Genomic DNA, 15,831 nt, shown 5'->3' with positions numbered 1-15,831 from the left:
ATCATCCAAACATACAAAAGGGTGAAGCAGGATTGTCTACACACTTTTAACTTTTGCAAAAACTTAATTTGTTCACATTTCTTTACTTGAATCCGCAAAAAACTTCAGAGATAACAGTTGACGGGTAAAAAAAAAAAGGTTTTTTTCCATTAACACAATGATTCCCAAAAAGCTATTGACTGTAAACTGCATTTACGTGACTCAGCAAGGTGTGCAGTGTGTTCTACAAAAAAAGTGAGGAAATTAGACAAGTGGAAAACAAGAAGTAACGGACCTAAAAACCTCACAGCAGATAAACAGTATTCAGAAGTCATATCCTGAAGAAATGCGCAAAGACCTGATTCCTGACCTGAGAGATACGTCCGGCTCTTCTTGTCATCCACGTACTATTTGCTGAAGCCTCATCAGATATTGTAAAGGTGGAAGGGTTCCTGTCATGAAACCATTCTTAAGGGAAACAGAAGAGGCTGAGGTTTGCCACATTACAGGGCTGAAAATCAGTGGCAATAGGTCTGATGGAATGATGAATCCAAATCTAAAATGTTTGGTTTAATTGGTCATTACTATGTATAGATCAGGAGAGAGATTCAAGCGTGGCTGGAGGCTGTCATTTGATCTAGAAAAATGTTTCAGGTGCTGTCATGGACAAGAGAATTAAAAAAAGCACAGACAGTTTTCCAGTTGGCGGCAAATACAAATGTCTCCTTATAAACTTTATTAATCAATCTTGTATTTACAAATACATACATAATCTAACAATTCTGATATTAAACATTGGTATTTACAAAATAGCTCTTGGAAAAACAATTCTGTACAGCACAACCTGATAAGTTAGTAAATTACATTAGTAGGTAACTGTGCAGAAGGTTTCTCAATGACCCAGGATACACTGGACTCAAGTTCTAAACCTAAAACCGATTTTGTTTTACTACCAGTCGGTTTAACCAACATTTTCACAACAAACTTTAAAGTGCCCCTATTATGCTTTTAACTTTTTTCTTCATCATTCAACCTGTTTCATAATTTGACGTTTGAAAAATCCACACCAAAGTGAATTTAATGCAAAGGTTTGCTTGTGATGCCTATTAATGTCTCCCTGCAGAACAGGAAGAAGTATAAGGACAACTCAACCGTGATGTCCACAGCTGTCCATCCTCTCCCACAGAACACATTAAACACAGAACACAAACTGGAATAATTTTGCCCACCCTTTAGGAAGGACAGAATGAGCAGCGACCTCAACTCAAAGATAGACGATAACTCTAAAATGTCTCTTATCAGCAAAATACTCCAAATGCTTTACTGCAAGTCTTCAATGAACTGATGAACCAGTGGATTACTTTAAATGCTCCCACAGGAGGAAAATCTCTGCATCTTTAGTGTTAATACAGTGTGCTTCTATCTGTTTGAGTCTATATGTGTTAATCCCTCTCTCTCCCTCTGCTCTCAGATCATCGTGTAGAGGTTTATACATTCACCTAACAAGCAAAAGATACCCGTTTCAGTCCTGAGAGGAGAACCAAAGCCTTTTGGGGTTGCGTCAGGAAGGCCATCCAAAGTACAAATCCACTAAATCAACACATGTGGAGTGATTCCTGGTGAGAAAGGGAGTCGCTGAAAGTAGCTTTTTATCAAACAAGCCACATGATATGGTGCCACACACAGCCGCATCCAGCCTAATGTAAACCAATGAGCCATCACGTTGACACCATTTTTTATCCCGCTGCTCTGCACTAACGGCAAAACCGCGTGACAAAAATCTCCAAGTAAAAAAAAAAACGAGGCTTTGCCGTGATTTCAATCAAATTCAAACGTAGGATGATGTTAAAGTTAGAAGCGATGTCATGTTTTTATAATGTGGCTACGGCTTTCTGTTTGCAGATGTCAGCTTTTGAAGGGCTACGCCAGTTATATGTGAATTTGGTGGAGCTAACCATCCAGACCAGAATGGGCTCGTGGGAGTGTAGCCTCAAAAAGACAGCAGTGCACAAAGAGGCACACCTTTGCTTGTAGACCTACAAAATAAAATTAGGAGCCTATAAGCATAAGCATAAGAGGGACACTTTAAAGATACACATTTCCATGTTCCCGTAAAATTATAAGATTGTTCAGATATTACAAATGATAACATTGGCATACGCCAAAGGGAACATATCTGAGACCAAAACTGTTTTAAACATGTAAACAACAAAAATCACCATTTCAACAAGTGCTTCAACACCACTTTCTGAACTCGTTGAACATTAAAAGCAACGACAACATTTAAAATTCTTGCTCTAAAGCTCTAGTTCACCATCGCATTCACACTGCAGCAGGGGGTCTCCTCACACGGCCGAGCTGCCGTCATGGCCCAGAATGTGGCTGATGTTGTGAGCAGGACGATTCGGCTGCTTGCCCGAGTCGGCAGATGCGGTGTTTGAGAGAGACAGCAAGGGAGACATTGGCATCGCTGAGCCATCAGTGGGCATGCCGGTAGCGATTTCGGGAAACAGAGAGGTCAAGCTGAAGTTGGAAATGTGAGGGGTGATTCCAGACGAGTTGGCGATGGGCATCGGGGGCATTTCTGGAAGCAGCGGGAAGCTGGCCTGACCAAAACCCACAGGGCGTGGCGGGGAGAGGATTGAGCCAAAGCGGTTGTTGAGTGGAGGAGCGCTGCCTTTGTCGGCACTCGGGCTCGTAAACATTTGGTTGGGAAAGTATTGGAGGGTGACATCACTGGGAAGGCTGGGGTGAGCAGCTGGAGAATAGGAAGGGTAGAAGGAGGTTAAAGTGTTCTGAGGCTCAACGGGGAGGAGAGACGGCGTACGGGAGGCGTTCGGCTGGCTCACTGGCGGGATGAATGTAGAGTTTGCATTGATGGGAGGTGGAGGATTCATCCCTCCCTCAGGAATAAAAGGGAAACCAAAGTTCTGTGTTAGGTGCTGATCAGGAACCAGGTTGTTGTCGCTAGGAACCTGAGCACTGTCTGACATGAAGCGCACAATGGTGCTACGCCGTGCCTCTCCTCCAGACTGCGGTCGGCTCAGCAGCACTCCACCTCCAGAGGGCAGAGGCAGATGGCCCTCAGGCTCAAATGGGTTGCTCGGTCTGAGTGTACCGGATCGAGGCCGGTCGCCAGGTCTCAGCTTGGTAGGCTGAGGATCTCTGGCAATGTGGCGAGAGTGTTGGCTAACAGCAGTGGGTGGACGGGAGGGGGCAGATGAGCGGCCTGGCTCAGAGCTGCTGTGTGGGGGTGGAGGGTGAGGGAGTCCTGATCGCACACCTGGGCCTGGGTGCATGTTACTGCTGACCTGAGAAATGTGGCCCTTGTTTCCCTCTGTAAGTCGCATAGGCGGGGCCTTCTGGGTCTGGGGAATACTGGGACTGGAGGCCTTGGCCTGTATGTCTCCTGACGAGCTTCCAGGCACACAGCTGTACTCCATGCTGACCGGGGGACAGCACTGCACTGCTCGCTGGTGGTTGCTCTGCTCAGGAAGGTGGGGGGACAGGAGGCTTTGCATGAAACTCTGATGACAGCCATCCTGTTCTCGAGGCAGTGCTGGTCCAACCTGGACCCCTTGTGAGCCAGGATGAGCTCCACTGTAGCCACCACGATTTCTGCCATCTGTTGGGGGGCCCATCCTGAAACCTGGCTGTTGCTGCCCCTGAGGCCCCCTCTGGGAGGGAGGCACTGGTTTAGATGCCATGTCACTCCCACGAGACACCTGAGCCTCAAAACCACTGAGCTGATGTGCTCCTCCTGCACCCCCCATAGCCTTAAAGGGCGGACACTCTGAGACCCGCTGAACATCAGCGGACCCCGGATGGTCAGATGGCAGACGGCTCTGTGGGTTATGTGCAATGTTGGCCTTCCCTCTTGACGTGTCCAGATAACCACGGAGGTCTGGCTGCTCCTGAGCACTACTGTGACCAGGCTGAAGGTGGAGACCGATGCGCTGCTGCTCGCCACTAGTGGAGCTTTTACCGATGAGCGCCTCAGCAGAGTAGCTGGACACACGGTGACGCTCCTGCCGAGATGGAGTGCAGGCCAGGTCAGACGACCGGGACACCGGATTGGCAGGAGGAGAAATGAGCTGTTGCTCCAGACTCCTGGAGCTCATCATCCTCTGCATAGCATTATGGTCTTGACCAGGCTGAGGGAGAAAACAAAGTGGAAATATTATAAGTAACACCCTCAAAATAAATCTTAAGTATCTTAAATGAATAAGAGCAAAAAAACAGATCAGAGTGGAGTCCAGTGGTGGCCCTTAGTAGTATTTTATGCAGCTTGTGAGGGCAACAAACATAGAATGCACTACTGTACATTTTCAACACCCACAACTCATATGGGTGTCCCTCAGCCCAGAAAATGAATGAGGGAGATATTTATTCAATTTCAACATCTATTCTTCCCATCATAGCAGACTAAACCTTCCTAAAATTAACATAAGGCTGCTGTCCAGACATGCAGAAGACTCAATCAACTTAAAGAAATCTATCAAGAAATTAATTAATTACATAAACGACTATCCTCTGAACCGACGCATTGCAAAGTTGTGACTTTGTAATGTGATGTAATGTAGTGTGCCCTTTTCTTGCATGGCCCTCAATCATATGCTAAGCCCCAAAAGTGGCACTCTGTCATCAAAACTTTGAGAACCCTTGGTGTAAAATATCATCCAACCACAAAGCATGTGTTAACATTTTTATCCTGACAACTCTCAGATGTTCATGAATAGATGGTAGAAATAAAAAAACCAACCAAACAAAAAAAAACAAAAAAACACAATCATTGAACTACATTTCAATTACAAACAACCTTAAATTTACACTCCTCTGTCTACACTGTGGCTGTAAGGGCAGAGCTGCTATTTCACTGCAAAGTCCCCCACACACTAAAAAGTGTCAGTACTGCAAGTGTTTTCTTTTCAGGATTTTTATTCTCCGTGGTAGACTACTGCAGCAACCAGGTGTTTGTATAAAGGACACTTAGTTACCTGTTTTAAATCTCTTGCACAGGAAAAAAGTCTCATGGGGTAATACTTGGTAAATGGTACATGGAGAACAATAAAATTCCAGTGGACTGATTGGTTTCCAAATATGCTTTATGCTAAAAATGCAACTGTCACTTTTTATATCACATAACACCAACCTTGAGGTGGTCCTGCTGGGCCAGGTGATTACTGTGATGGCCTCTGGAACCGGCTGCCTGGGCTTCACAACTCTTCTCCTGGTGCCTAAAGTGCTGCTGCTGGATCTGCTGCTGCAGATGCTGCTGGTGTCTGGAGTGAGAGCTCTGCTGCTGCTGCTGCTGCTGCAACTGCTGCTGCTGTTGGTGTTGTTGATGCTGTCCCTGTGGAGGCTGTTGGTGTGTCTGTTGTTGGTGCTGCTGGGGATGAGACTGGTGCTGTGTTGGCTGTTGATGCTGCTGTGATTGTTGGTGTGACTGCTGTGGATGTTGCTGGGTCTGCTGCTGCGTGTGCTGTTGATGCTGTGCCTGTTGTTGTTGTTGTTGATGTGAAGGATGCTGCTGCTGCTGAACTCCAGACTTTTCCAGGTGATGCTGTTTCTGCTGCAGGCCAGCAGGTGAGCCTGTTTGACTGCCTCTGACCAGTGCCCGCTTCTTCTGGACATGCTGCTGCTCTTGCTGCTGCAGCGCCCTCTGGTGTATTGAGTGGCGCTGTGCTGGGTCTGACTGTGTCAAGTGGTGCTGCAGATGATACAGATGGTGCCTCTGTTGCTCCTGCTGTTGCTGTTTCATGTAAAGGTTCCCTCCCAGATGTTGACCAGGCTGTGTTGCAGCATGCTGCTGATGCCCCTGGGGCAGATGAAGTACACCTGGCTGGTTCTGCTCAGGAGGTCCTTGTGGAGGACAGTGCCCATCTGCAGGCCTTACTACTGGGCTCATAAAAGAGTTTGCAGAGAAGAGAGGGCCTCCACCTTCTGAATTAATCCTCGTCATGACGGCTGAGGAAGACGATGGTAGCTGACCTACCATCATCTGGTTGTGGTCAGCAGCTTTCACATCCATGTGGTTGACAGGGTTACCTGATGGAGGGCAGGCCTTAGGTCGTTTACCAGTGTTTAACATCACTTCCTCCTGAGCCTGCCGCTTGGAAATTATCTTGACTCCTGCCTGAGCCCTCATTAGTGTAGTCTTTAAGGGGATGTACTCATTTGGTTGCGTACCACCTGAACAGGGTGAGTGAGCATTATTTGAGGCTTGGGATATAAGAGATGAGGTCCCCGCCGGAGAGGGAGCTGAGGCCTGTTGACCAGGAAGATTAGGGGAGCCAGTGTAGGGCTGGTGACTAGAGCTGGGCCTAATCAGGTTGTTGACACTGAGGCTTGCCACTGTCCCACTCTGGGATGAGTTCTGAGACTGGACCTGGGGAAGAGGCTGAGACTGAGAGTAAGAAATGTTTTGTGGATGTCTGCTTCCACTGGCTGCACTCACAGACCCTTCCCCAACCTGTCCTCTGACAGACACCTCAACAGCAGGTTTAACTGTTCCTGTGTCAATGGGCTTATTCACTTTAGCCTGCTGCCCAGCCGAGCCTCGTTCTTTACTGCCTGACACTGGTGTGGTTTTGGGGGGCTCCCATGTTGCTGTGGTGGGGTTAGCAGATGCAGTGTTCTCGCCAGGGCACCCTCCACTCCTCCTTCCAGGGCTGTCCTGCTCCAGCATGGCTAAGGCCAGCATCTCTGCCTGCTCAGTTGTGAATGTAAATGTTCCAAAGGACCCAGATGATGCACCGATAGTGTGGCCTTGGGGAAGCATGGACGCCACAGAAAACCCTCTACCACCTCCAGCTCCGGTAGACATGGGAGAATCAGTCTGCCTGCTAGAGGTCAAAGAGTGCTCCATAGTTTGATCATCTAGGTTAGTGTACACCTGTTGAGACAGCGAAAAGTCCTTTCTAGTAGGAATGTCAGAAGTCACTACTAAGCTATCTTTGGCTGCTGTTGTGGACTGCATCTCCTCCTGAGCCTCACTGTTTGCTCTAGAGGCCTGAGGCGGTTTGCCCTCAGTAGGATGGCAGGAGGACAGATTGGGTGTGCTCACATCAGTCTGCTGTGTTGTAACTCTGGGAGCAGTGTTCCTTTTACTAATATCTGAACTTGTCGTAGGGGTTATTGAAGAGCTGTGCATAGCAGAAAATGCAGGTGCAGGTGATGACAGGGTTGTGGACACAGAAGATGAAGGAGTGGCTTGAGACTCCTGTTTATTACAAGGCAGAGAATCTTGTGAGGCAGATCCCTGGGAACGACATGGTGATGTTTGTTGGGTAGTCTTATTAAAAGGTAATGGTGCAGTTGCTGTGGTACTGCTGGTGCAGACTGGAGTCAAACATACAGTAGAAACAGAGGAAGAAGTGTACAGAGTTTCAGCAGCAGCAGCTGAGGTCACCACAGGTCGGTTCTGTCCAGAAGCAGCAGTGCTGGCAGTGCACTTAGTTTGTGTTATGCTAGTTTCTGTACTGGTGATATGATGTTTAGCCTCAGCAGTTGAGAGCTTGGTTACAGCTGAGTCGCTGCCAGAAAGTGGAGATACTTTACTCTTGTCAACCAAATCTGAACTAACCAATGGCTCGATCGATGTGGCGGTGACTGCTTTAACTGCCGTCGCGATGCTGCTAGTGTTAGAATGACTGAATGCTGAATCACTCTGAGACACACTGGCAGAGCTTTTATCCTGTGGATGGGATTGACTAAACACAGCTGGGCCGCTGGATGAACTGCTTACAACTATTTTCTGTGTGTTCTGTGGTGTAGTGACACTACCTACAGCTTTATCTATAGCTGTGACAGCTGTGGTACATGTGGAGTTAATGTCTGTGACTTTAACAGATGCAGACTGTAAAACTTGAGATCCTGTAACTTGAACTATCTGGCTCTCTCCTGTAGCAGCTATTGGCTTAGCAGAAAGAGCAACCGCAGGCTGTAGGGGACTGGTTTCCTTTTTCTTTGCAGCTTTAGTCCTTTTTGCTGCTGCTCTCTTCAAATTCAAGGCTGTGCGAAGCCTCTTTGCTGAAGGCTTAGAGGTACTAACCACGAGCCCTGATGTGACCGGGACCTGTAGCTGTCGGGCAGGTAGTGCAAGTGTGGCTCCAGAAATGGATGCTGGAGGCTGCTGCTGCAACACTGATAATGGAGCAGGTGGAGGCTGACCATTGTTCTGACTAGAAATGTTAAGAGGAAGGCCCTGAGAGATGCTCTGATTGAGACTGCTGAGGGCCCCTAGGCTGTTGAGAGCCACATTAGTAGTTGGTTCCTCACTGGTAGTGGGCTGGACTAGCTGCAATGTACTCTGGCCACCCTGGGAACTGGCCTTATCAGAAGTCTTCACAGGCTGCAAGGCAAATACCTGTCCATTCACAGTGATAGTCTGCGGGGTTGTAGGAACTGGTGGAGAAGATGATGTCTGGGTGGCCTGTGGAGGATGGCTCGCTTGAGGCTGAACAGGGCGAGGAAGAATGTGCACCAGCTGCTTTCCCCCCACACTCTGCAAGGATGGGGCAGACACCGAAGTGCTGGTCATGGGTATCTGAGTGGATACAGTAGGGATAGCTGCAGGCACCATGCCAACTTGGGGATTCTGAGCAGAAGTTGCAGACTGATTGGGTGCTTGGATGATTACAAAATGCTGACATGGTGTTTGACTTGTTATTTCCTCCCTCACAACTGGCTGGGTAGGGCAAGCACTGGCCTGCTGTAGGATTACAACACTTGGATTGTTTGTGTTCTGTGGTACTGTAACACCTGAAGCTGTTGCTCCACCCGGGTTGACTTGCAACACCTGCATGGTCTGAAGGAGAGGAAGCACGGTGGCCTGTGGCTGGGGTACCAGGGCTGGCTGAGGGAGGGGTTGAGGCTGTGGGATTATGGCTGGTTGAAGAAGAGTAGGCTGGGGCTGAGACACAACTGCAGGGTGGGCTACCACAGGTGGCTGCTGTACTATGGCTGATTGAGGAAGAACAGCACACTGAGGTTGGCATGCTAGGATAGGCTGAGGCTGTGTCTGGTTTAGGATTGCTGGCCGTATCTGGGGTGCTCTTTGAAACGGCTGCGCTTGAATGTGCCCTGTAAGAGGTGCCTGCTGTACAGGCACCTGTGGTTGCATCTGTATTTGAATTGGGTGAACAGATGGTTTGTTGCCCATTGGACATACAGTCACCTGCTGGATAGGCTGGGTGGTGTTGCTGACTTCTGGAGTGGAAAGACTTTGGCAGACTGGCTGCACTGTGTTCCCTGCCATCTGCAGTGTTGTCCAGGTAGTCTGTGTGCTGCCTGCTGCCCCAGCCCTGAGAAGGGCTTGGCTGGTTGGTATAGCAGTGTAACTTGCAGTCCTTATGGTAGTGTCCTGCGTTACCCATGAACAACCCTCCGAAGCTTTTGTAGGGTGGGCGGATGCAGGTAGAGCAGAGCTTTCAGTGGGCAGCTGTGAGGTTGAAGTAGCTGCTAAGGTGAGGGGCTGAGCTTGCTGAGGCATTGACGTGGATGCTGCAGGAATCTGGAGGGTGATGTAAGACACAGAAGGTGGTAGAGTGGGTGCCACAGCTGGTGCTTCAACCACACACTGCTCTATCATTCTCAGGCTGGGTGTAGACTGAGTAGGTGCTGCTGCTGACCCAGGGAGAAGTGCAGGGGTAGAAGAAGAGTTGTTAACATGCATAAGGGCTCCATTAACCCTTAATCTGGCACTGGCCTCAGATGATGGCTGAATAATTAATGTTTCAGATGACTGTTTTCCTGGGCTAGTCTCCTTTCCTGCCGGGAATGTCCCATTGCCATTAGAACAAACAATGATCCCCTTTGGAAGCTGGTGAGTGGGGGGAACTTTTGCCACTTTAGCACAGCGTTGTTTTCCCTTCCAGTGGATGGTGGGATCTTCCAGAGGATTAATGTCATTGGCTTTGAGGAGCTCAATATAGTGAGCACTCTCTCGCCTCAATTCCTCCAGCTGACGCCGCAGCCGACGGATTTCCTCTGCTGCAATGATTTGTAGAAGCACATATAGTAACAAGTTCATGACTTTAACCACACATAATCCATGTTCACACTTAACTTGTAAGATACTCAAAATAAATTAGGACGCTGGTGTGTACAATATTAAAATTTACCTTGGACTTTATCTCCTCCTTCCAGAAGCATTGTATCATTTTGTTTTTTCAGCTCAGTGATGTAACGAAAGGCCTGGTCCAATATCATGTTCTTACTCTAAAAAAAAAAAAAAATCATATTTTTTTCTATTAAAATATTTTGCTCTAAATAAACAGAATTTCACTATATTTAGGCAAACGGAAACACCAGATTGTCTCTTACCTGTTTAAGTGCCTGGGAACATGGCAAAAGATTACCAATGCGGTTGATCCCGGCGTTAATCTTTTCTTTTCTGTGTCTCTCAACTAAAACAACAACAACAACAACAACAACAAAAAAGACACAAAGTCATTAAAACTCATGTACATTTTAAAGTAAACTCTAAACAATATCTATGGTCATCTATGTTTTTACCTGCATTGTGAGACTCTTTGTTTTTCTTCTTTCTGCAAAAAATAAAATAAAATAAAAAAAAATGAACAGTTCACATTTTAAACGACCTCTTGTGGAAATTATTTGACTGAACCGGAACAAATAGACTATATCTCAAAGATGTTTACTTGGGTTTACGGCCAGGTGTCTGAGTTTCAGTCATCTCTGGCATCCTGTCCTCACAGTTGCCTGTATGATAAGGTACCAGTCAACACATCAACAGCTGGACCTAAAATCCATACCGTGCTCGTCCTGCTGCAAGCAAAACATAAAGCATCCAAACAAAGTATTAATTATATATAAGAGCACTGTCAACACACTGCAGTGTATTAGCTGAGACAAATAGTACAGATACAGCAGTGATGACCTCATATCGTTTTATATAAAAGCAGATATAAAAGTGTTAAATCTGTAAAGCTACACTGAGCCTCTACTACTACTAGATGCTAACAAGCTAGTGTAATTACCCTATCTTTACTCATTTAGATAAAAACACTTACCTGCACGTTACAAAATAATTACAGAGTGTTATACGAAGTGAATAAACAGATATTTCTCCTGGGCTTGTGTTACAATATCGACAACAAGCGATGTTCATATATTTAAACCTGCAAAGAAACCTAAGCAATTACCTGTTCAGCTAGCTTTCTGATAGCTAGCAGGCTAACAGCTACCTTAGCTTATCGACACCGACATGATTATTAAGCACAACAACGCCGAGTCGCTTCTCGGCCGTGCTCACACAAATGCTGCTTACAGAGAGTAGTTTTCACGAACCTTTAGCCTCGACATTTTGGAGACCGCTGTTCCTGTAAGAACTTTAAAAATTGGAGGCTAACTATTAGCTAGCAAAGCTTTCAACTCATCTCCCAAAACAATCTGTATAACCTAACTTAGTGCTGAAAGGGGCGGGCTCTACGCAGTCCTGACAGCCAATAGCGTTCCAAAGTTGGGGGGGTTGTATCCAATCACAACACATATAAGCATCTAAGGAAGAGTTTAAGGCAGACGGAGACAAAAATTATATATATAAAAAAAATATATATTATAATAATAATAATAATAATAATAATAATATGTATACACACACCAACTTCTATGCTAAATATTCACAATGTCAAAACATAACACAACATTTACTGCAAATAGTAATTTATTCATTTAGACGTTAAAAAGTTTTACAATATAGAGCTCCAGAAAAGATAAAATTCTCCAAAGAAATGAAAACATGCGTATACTACAGTGGAGAGGACACAACTCTCCTTGCATGCAGAGGTGTCAGAGCTTCCTCTGGGTAATACACTGTTTAAGAGATCATAGCAAAACTCCAAAACTTTCAGCTGAAAGTGTGTGTAATAACTGAAGCTCACTGTGGCAGGAAGTTTGAGAAGACCAATGTCATAAGATGGCTACATAAGGTGCCAAAGGTGTTTAAGGTATTATGTCTCAAAACACTTGTATATATTTAGAAACAAGCATCCACAAACACCTCCATCGTACTCCTGAAAATAATGCCCAAATCCAAATCGATCTGATGTTATTCATAACACATTCAATACAACATTTGTTTGGTTCTCTCATTCCTTTATATTTTCACTCTTTGTGATAAACCCAGGAGAACCTCTGAACCATTTGCCATCTCAGTGTAGAAAATAAAAATAACAGACTAGTTGAAGGGGGATTTAAATAACAGGCTGGAAATACTTAAAAATTAAAAGTACTGAATGCATCTTCCCACTGCCACAAAACCATCAGGCTTTTCCCCTTTCTCCTGTACTGAGGGGGCACATTTCTGTCTCCCCCCCCGGACACAACAAACCGGTCAGACTCATTTCTCATGAGGCCCAAGATTCAGGTGGCACAGGAATAGAGCTTTGTCTGTTCCACATAACTCAAGTATCACTCCAAACTGACCAGCTGGGACTGTATGTGTGTCGGGGATGGTCTTCAAGCACTTTTTCCCTTTACTTTTCAAATCAACTGTTTTCATTTGATCAACAGCATAGATATGTCCCCTCCAGCTTTAATAACCGCATTTAAAAAAAACAAAAAAAAACAAAAAAAAACAAAAAAACAAACAACAGTGTGATTTGAAAACACCAAACCCTTCCCCCTTCACCATGTCTACAACTGTCAGAAGTTGGTAACTTTGTCAACAGGAGCACTATAGAATGCTTAGCTTTTTGTCATTGTCAATTAACAGTATGAAGAAAATGGGAGCAACAAAATATGCAAAAAAAAAACCAAACCAAAAAAAACAAAAAAAAAAAACAACAACAGGGGACCCCCTTGTGAAATAAATGCAGCAACTTTTATGCTTGAAATTTGTTTTCTCGTTTTAGCGTCCTTTGAAGAAAGTGTTGAATCCTGGGGCATTTGTCACAGTTCTGTTTCTGTGGAGGTGGCCACATTAGTGCCTTTTCCGAACGCTGTGCCCCTACTCTGACTTCTGAAGCTCTCCACTGGGCGGTGCACAAGGACTGCGCAGGCTCTTTTGCAACACATGGGCATCTGCAGGCTCTATCCTCTTGTAGTAATTCTTCTTTGTCTCAATAATCTCAAAGCCAAACTTCTGGTAAAAGTCAATGGCCGACTCATTGCTGATCTGCACATGACTGTAGGGTGGGAAAATACAAATTCATTAACAGGCAGCTCATCTGGAAAACCAGTCAAAAATAATTATTGTATTCAGATAAGTTTTCGTGCAAATTCTCCAAACACTCACAGGTAAATATTGTCAAAAGTGCCATCCTTCTCGCAGATGTTTAGCACATGATTAAGCATCTTTGTACCTGGCGTAAAAGTAAAGTTAGAGAATGAAAACAAAATCACCAATTCCACGACAGCCTCTTCTTGAGGTCCTCATAAGTTTTAAGAAACAGTATCAAACAGTCTAGTCTATCATACATCTCAGAGGATAACTTCCTTTTATCAAACTAATGACAGTAAAGCTTCTATTCACCTAAATCACACATAAGGTTTTTGGGGGTTTTTCCACTGCTCTGTGACTCACATATAAAAAACATTTTTAATGATAGTGGGGAAGAAAAAAAGTTTCTTCTTCAGGAATCAGTAACGGAAACAGTCTACTACTACTTACCAATTCCAAGTCTACGGTAGGGTGCTAGACAGCCAAGTGTCATGATGTACAGTCTCTTCTGGTTCTGAGAGTGGTCCACTCTGCAGCATACAGCACCCACTGCAATGTCATTGAAGTACGCTGCAAAAAACCAAAACAAAACATGACGCTGAAACATCAAATACCTCTAAAAGCCTCATTTCTACTTCTCATTTACCATAACTGAAAATCAAGCTGTTAAAGTGCATGCAAACTGAATTCCACCAGTCGCTTTCCTCTATAACGCATCAATGTCATCACATACAGTCATAATCAGGTGTCACCCAAACCAAAGTTGCCTAGGTGTAAGTATTGTGATGTCTTACCTAGCTTTGCAAGCTCTCCAACTTCCAGCACATCTTTGTAAAACTTGTCGTTGTAGCTGACGGGGAAGATGACCTGGTTGAGGCGTTTCAGCTGCTTAATGTTGTGGGGCGTAACGTCCCCCAGCTCGATCCGGCTACTGGAACAAGAGCAAAACGGTCAAATGGCTGACAACAGGTAAACCATTTCATTTAACATTATATGAACCAAAATACAGACTAATAAACCGGCATCTTACAAGCCTTCTATCCTTTATATTTCTTTATCAGCACATTTCTTTCAGTTTATACACTCAATATTTGAGTAAACACTTTTACTATCTAAGCTGAAAGATGAATTACGCAGATAGTTGTCTACTTTGAGTACTGATTAAATCATCTCTCATTAACTGCGTGATTTCTTCCCAAAAGCTATAACACTGCTGAATTGACCCGGTTATCAACTCTCATATAGCTTAAATCAACATGTCCCCTCATAATCACACACATACATTTACATAATCTACTACTAATAGTAATTCTTTGGATGAATGCTGCTTAGAAATAAATTTAAACAACACCTGCAGCTTGTGCTTTTTATAAGTCTTTACTTAAAAATGAAACTTTTCTACCATCAAAATTTATTAATAGTCTCCTTTAAATATCTATAGGATGACCAGGGGACATGGCTGGATTTGTGTAATTAGTAAATGACCCACACATAGCAGTCCACTCGCCTCAGTGAGAGGTTCACTGTGGTATTTATAGGACGACTACACAACCAAGAACTGGTGGAGGTCACGTGTGTTGTCCCTAAACATGTACAATGAGATCGGTGAAACCCTAAGTGTGCAATTAATACACTTCAGCATTAACTGTCCTCAAGGAATAAGAGAATTTAGTCAGAAATGTCCAAAAGCATCATTGCCAGTGTGTTACTTTGGCAGATCAAGTTACACTGAGTCAGCTGGCACAAACGCTAAAGTTACTGTCAAGTGTGACATTAAAATGGTAACTTTTTTGCCCAACGTGAGATAGCTGCGTCTAAGCCTTTCGACAAAACTGGTATGACTCTGTGCAGGCAGCTGAAGTTCGCGGCAAATACCAAAAATAATCAGAGCTATGATTAGCTTAGCTAAACTGGCTTTACTGACTCAGCTCTCCACTAGCAGCGAGCTAGTTAGCTTAGCTTGTTCGCGACCTACAAAAACCGACAAGCGGCTTAAGTTAACGACAACAACTAAGACAGCACCACTTCAGTGACGGTGCTGTCCTTTATATAGTGGCCCTGAATCTAGATAAAAGTCGTTTCGCAAGCTAGCTAGCCTTGCCGTCACCTCCCCGCCTCCTCCTGTAGGAAAAAAACAGACATGAAAAACTTTACTTGTGCTAAGCTACGTATTCGTGACCCAAAAGTTCACACTCACCCTTTCATTTTAAAGAGATGATATCCCTTATTTTCGAAGAGTCTGAACTCTGGAGTTGTTTCGGGTAAAAGGTGAGAATTTGGACAGAGTTGGGGTCGGGGATGCCTCCCGTTTTACCCTCCACATGTAGCTAGTTACGATGGTTGCAGTTAGCTTAGCCGCCACACTCCTTCCACGACTGTGTGGAGACGGACTGTCAACCCTGACCTCCGCATGCGCACACGCGCTTCTATGCTAGATATGAGACTTTTTGACCTGGATTTGGACTCTCAGGCTCTTTTCCAGCCAAATTAAGAAATTTAAATAACGGCTTCTGTGTTGAAAACATCCTGGTTCTCAGTCTTAATTATACAGGGCTCGTATTCCTGTCTCATTATTTAAGGGGACCTTACTTCTGGTGTGACATCGAGGCGTGTGAAATGCATTTGCCTGACCTCCACAAGCAAGCATTAAAATTTGAGGAAAAAAG

The 15,831-nt window shown here is 44.9% G+C and overlaps 3 protein-coding genes across 7 annotated transcripts in view; all 3 read right to left on the bottom strand.

The window, feature by feature from the left end:
• The window catches only part of LOC102082737 (extracellular matrix protein FRAS1), a 473,764-nt gene that overhangs the window by 273,086 nt on the left and 184,847 nt on the right, over positions 1-15,831 (bottom strand). The window lies entirely within an intron of this gene.
• usf3 (upstream transcription factor family member 3) lies at positions 674-11,446 on the bottom strand. 3 transcript variants are annotated; one of them, XM_005471873.4, is made up of 7 exons: positions 11,293-11,446; positions 10,644-10,770; positions 10,498-10,529; positions 10,306-10,388; positions 10,104-10,200; positions 5,132-9,972; positions 674-4,133 (listed from the first exon to the last, which is right to left on the bottom strand). In XM_005471873.4, exons 2-7 carry the CDS (start codon positions 10,685-10,687, stop codon positions 2,325-2,327), a joined length of 6,906 nt encoding a protein of 2,301 aa, XP_005471930.1. In that variant the 5' UTR covers positions 10,688-10,770; positions 11,293-11,446; the 3' UTR covers positions 674-2,324. The 3 variants fall into 3 exon arrangements, with proteins under 3 accessions (XP_005471930.1, XP_005471931.1, XP_019218663.1); XM_005471874.4 differs by having other exon boundaries at positions 10,644-10,767; positions 11,293-11,415; XM_019363118.2 differs by lacking the exon at positions 11,293-11,446 and adding an exon at positions 11,148-11,275.
• On the bottom strand, positions 11,651-15,620 carry naa50 (N-alpha-acetyltransferase 50, NatE catalytic subunit). 2 transcript variants are annotated; one of them, XM_003443507.5, is made up of 5 exons: positions 15,363-15,620; positions 13,960-14,093; positions 13,616-13,735; positions 13,241-13,307; positions 11,651-13,130 (listed from the first exon to the last, which is right to left on the bottom strand). In XM_003443507.5, exons 1-5 carry the CDS (start codon positions 15,368-15,370, stop codon positions 12,953-12,955), a joined length of 507 nt encoding a protein of 168 aa, XP_003443555.1. In that variant the 5' UTR covers positions 15,371-15,620; the 3' UTR covers positions 11,651-12,952. The 2 variants fall into 2 exon arrangements, with proteins under 2 accessions (XP_003443555.1, XP_005471929.1); XM_005471872.4 differs by having other exon boundaries at positions 13,960-14,096; positions 15,363-15,614.

This window comes from Oreochromis niloticus, linkage group LG9, assembly GCF_001858045.2.
Source record: "Oreochromis niloticus isolate F11D_XX linkage group LG9, O_niloticus_UMD_NMBU, whole genome shotgun sequence".
Classification (NCBI taxonomy): Eukaryota; Metazoa; Chordata; class Actinopteri; order Cichliformes; family Cichlidae; genus Oreochromis; species Oreochromis niloticus.
The sequence above is the reverse complement of the archived record's forward strand: the minus strand, read 5'-3'. Positions and strand labels throughout refer to the sequence as shown.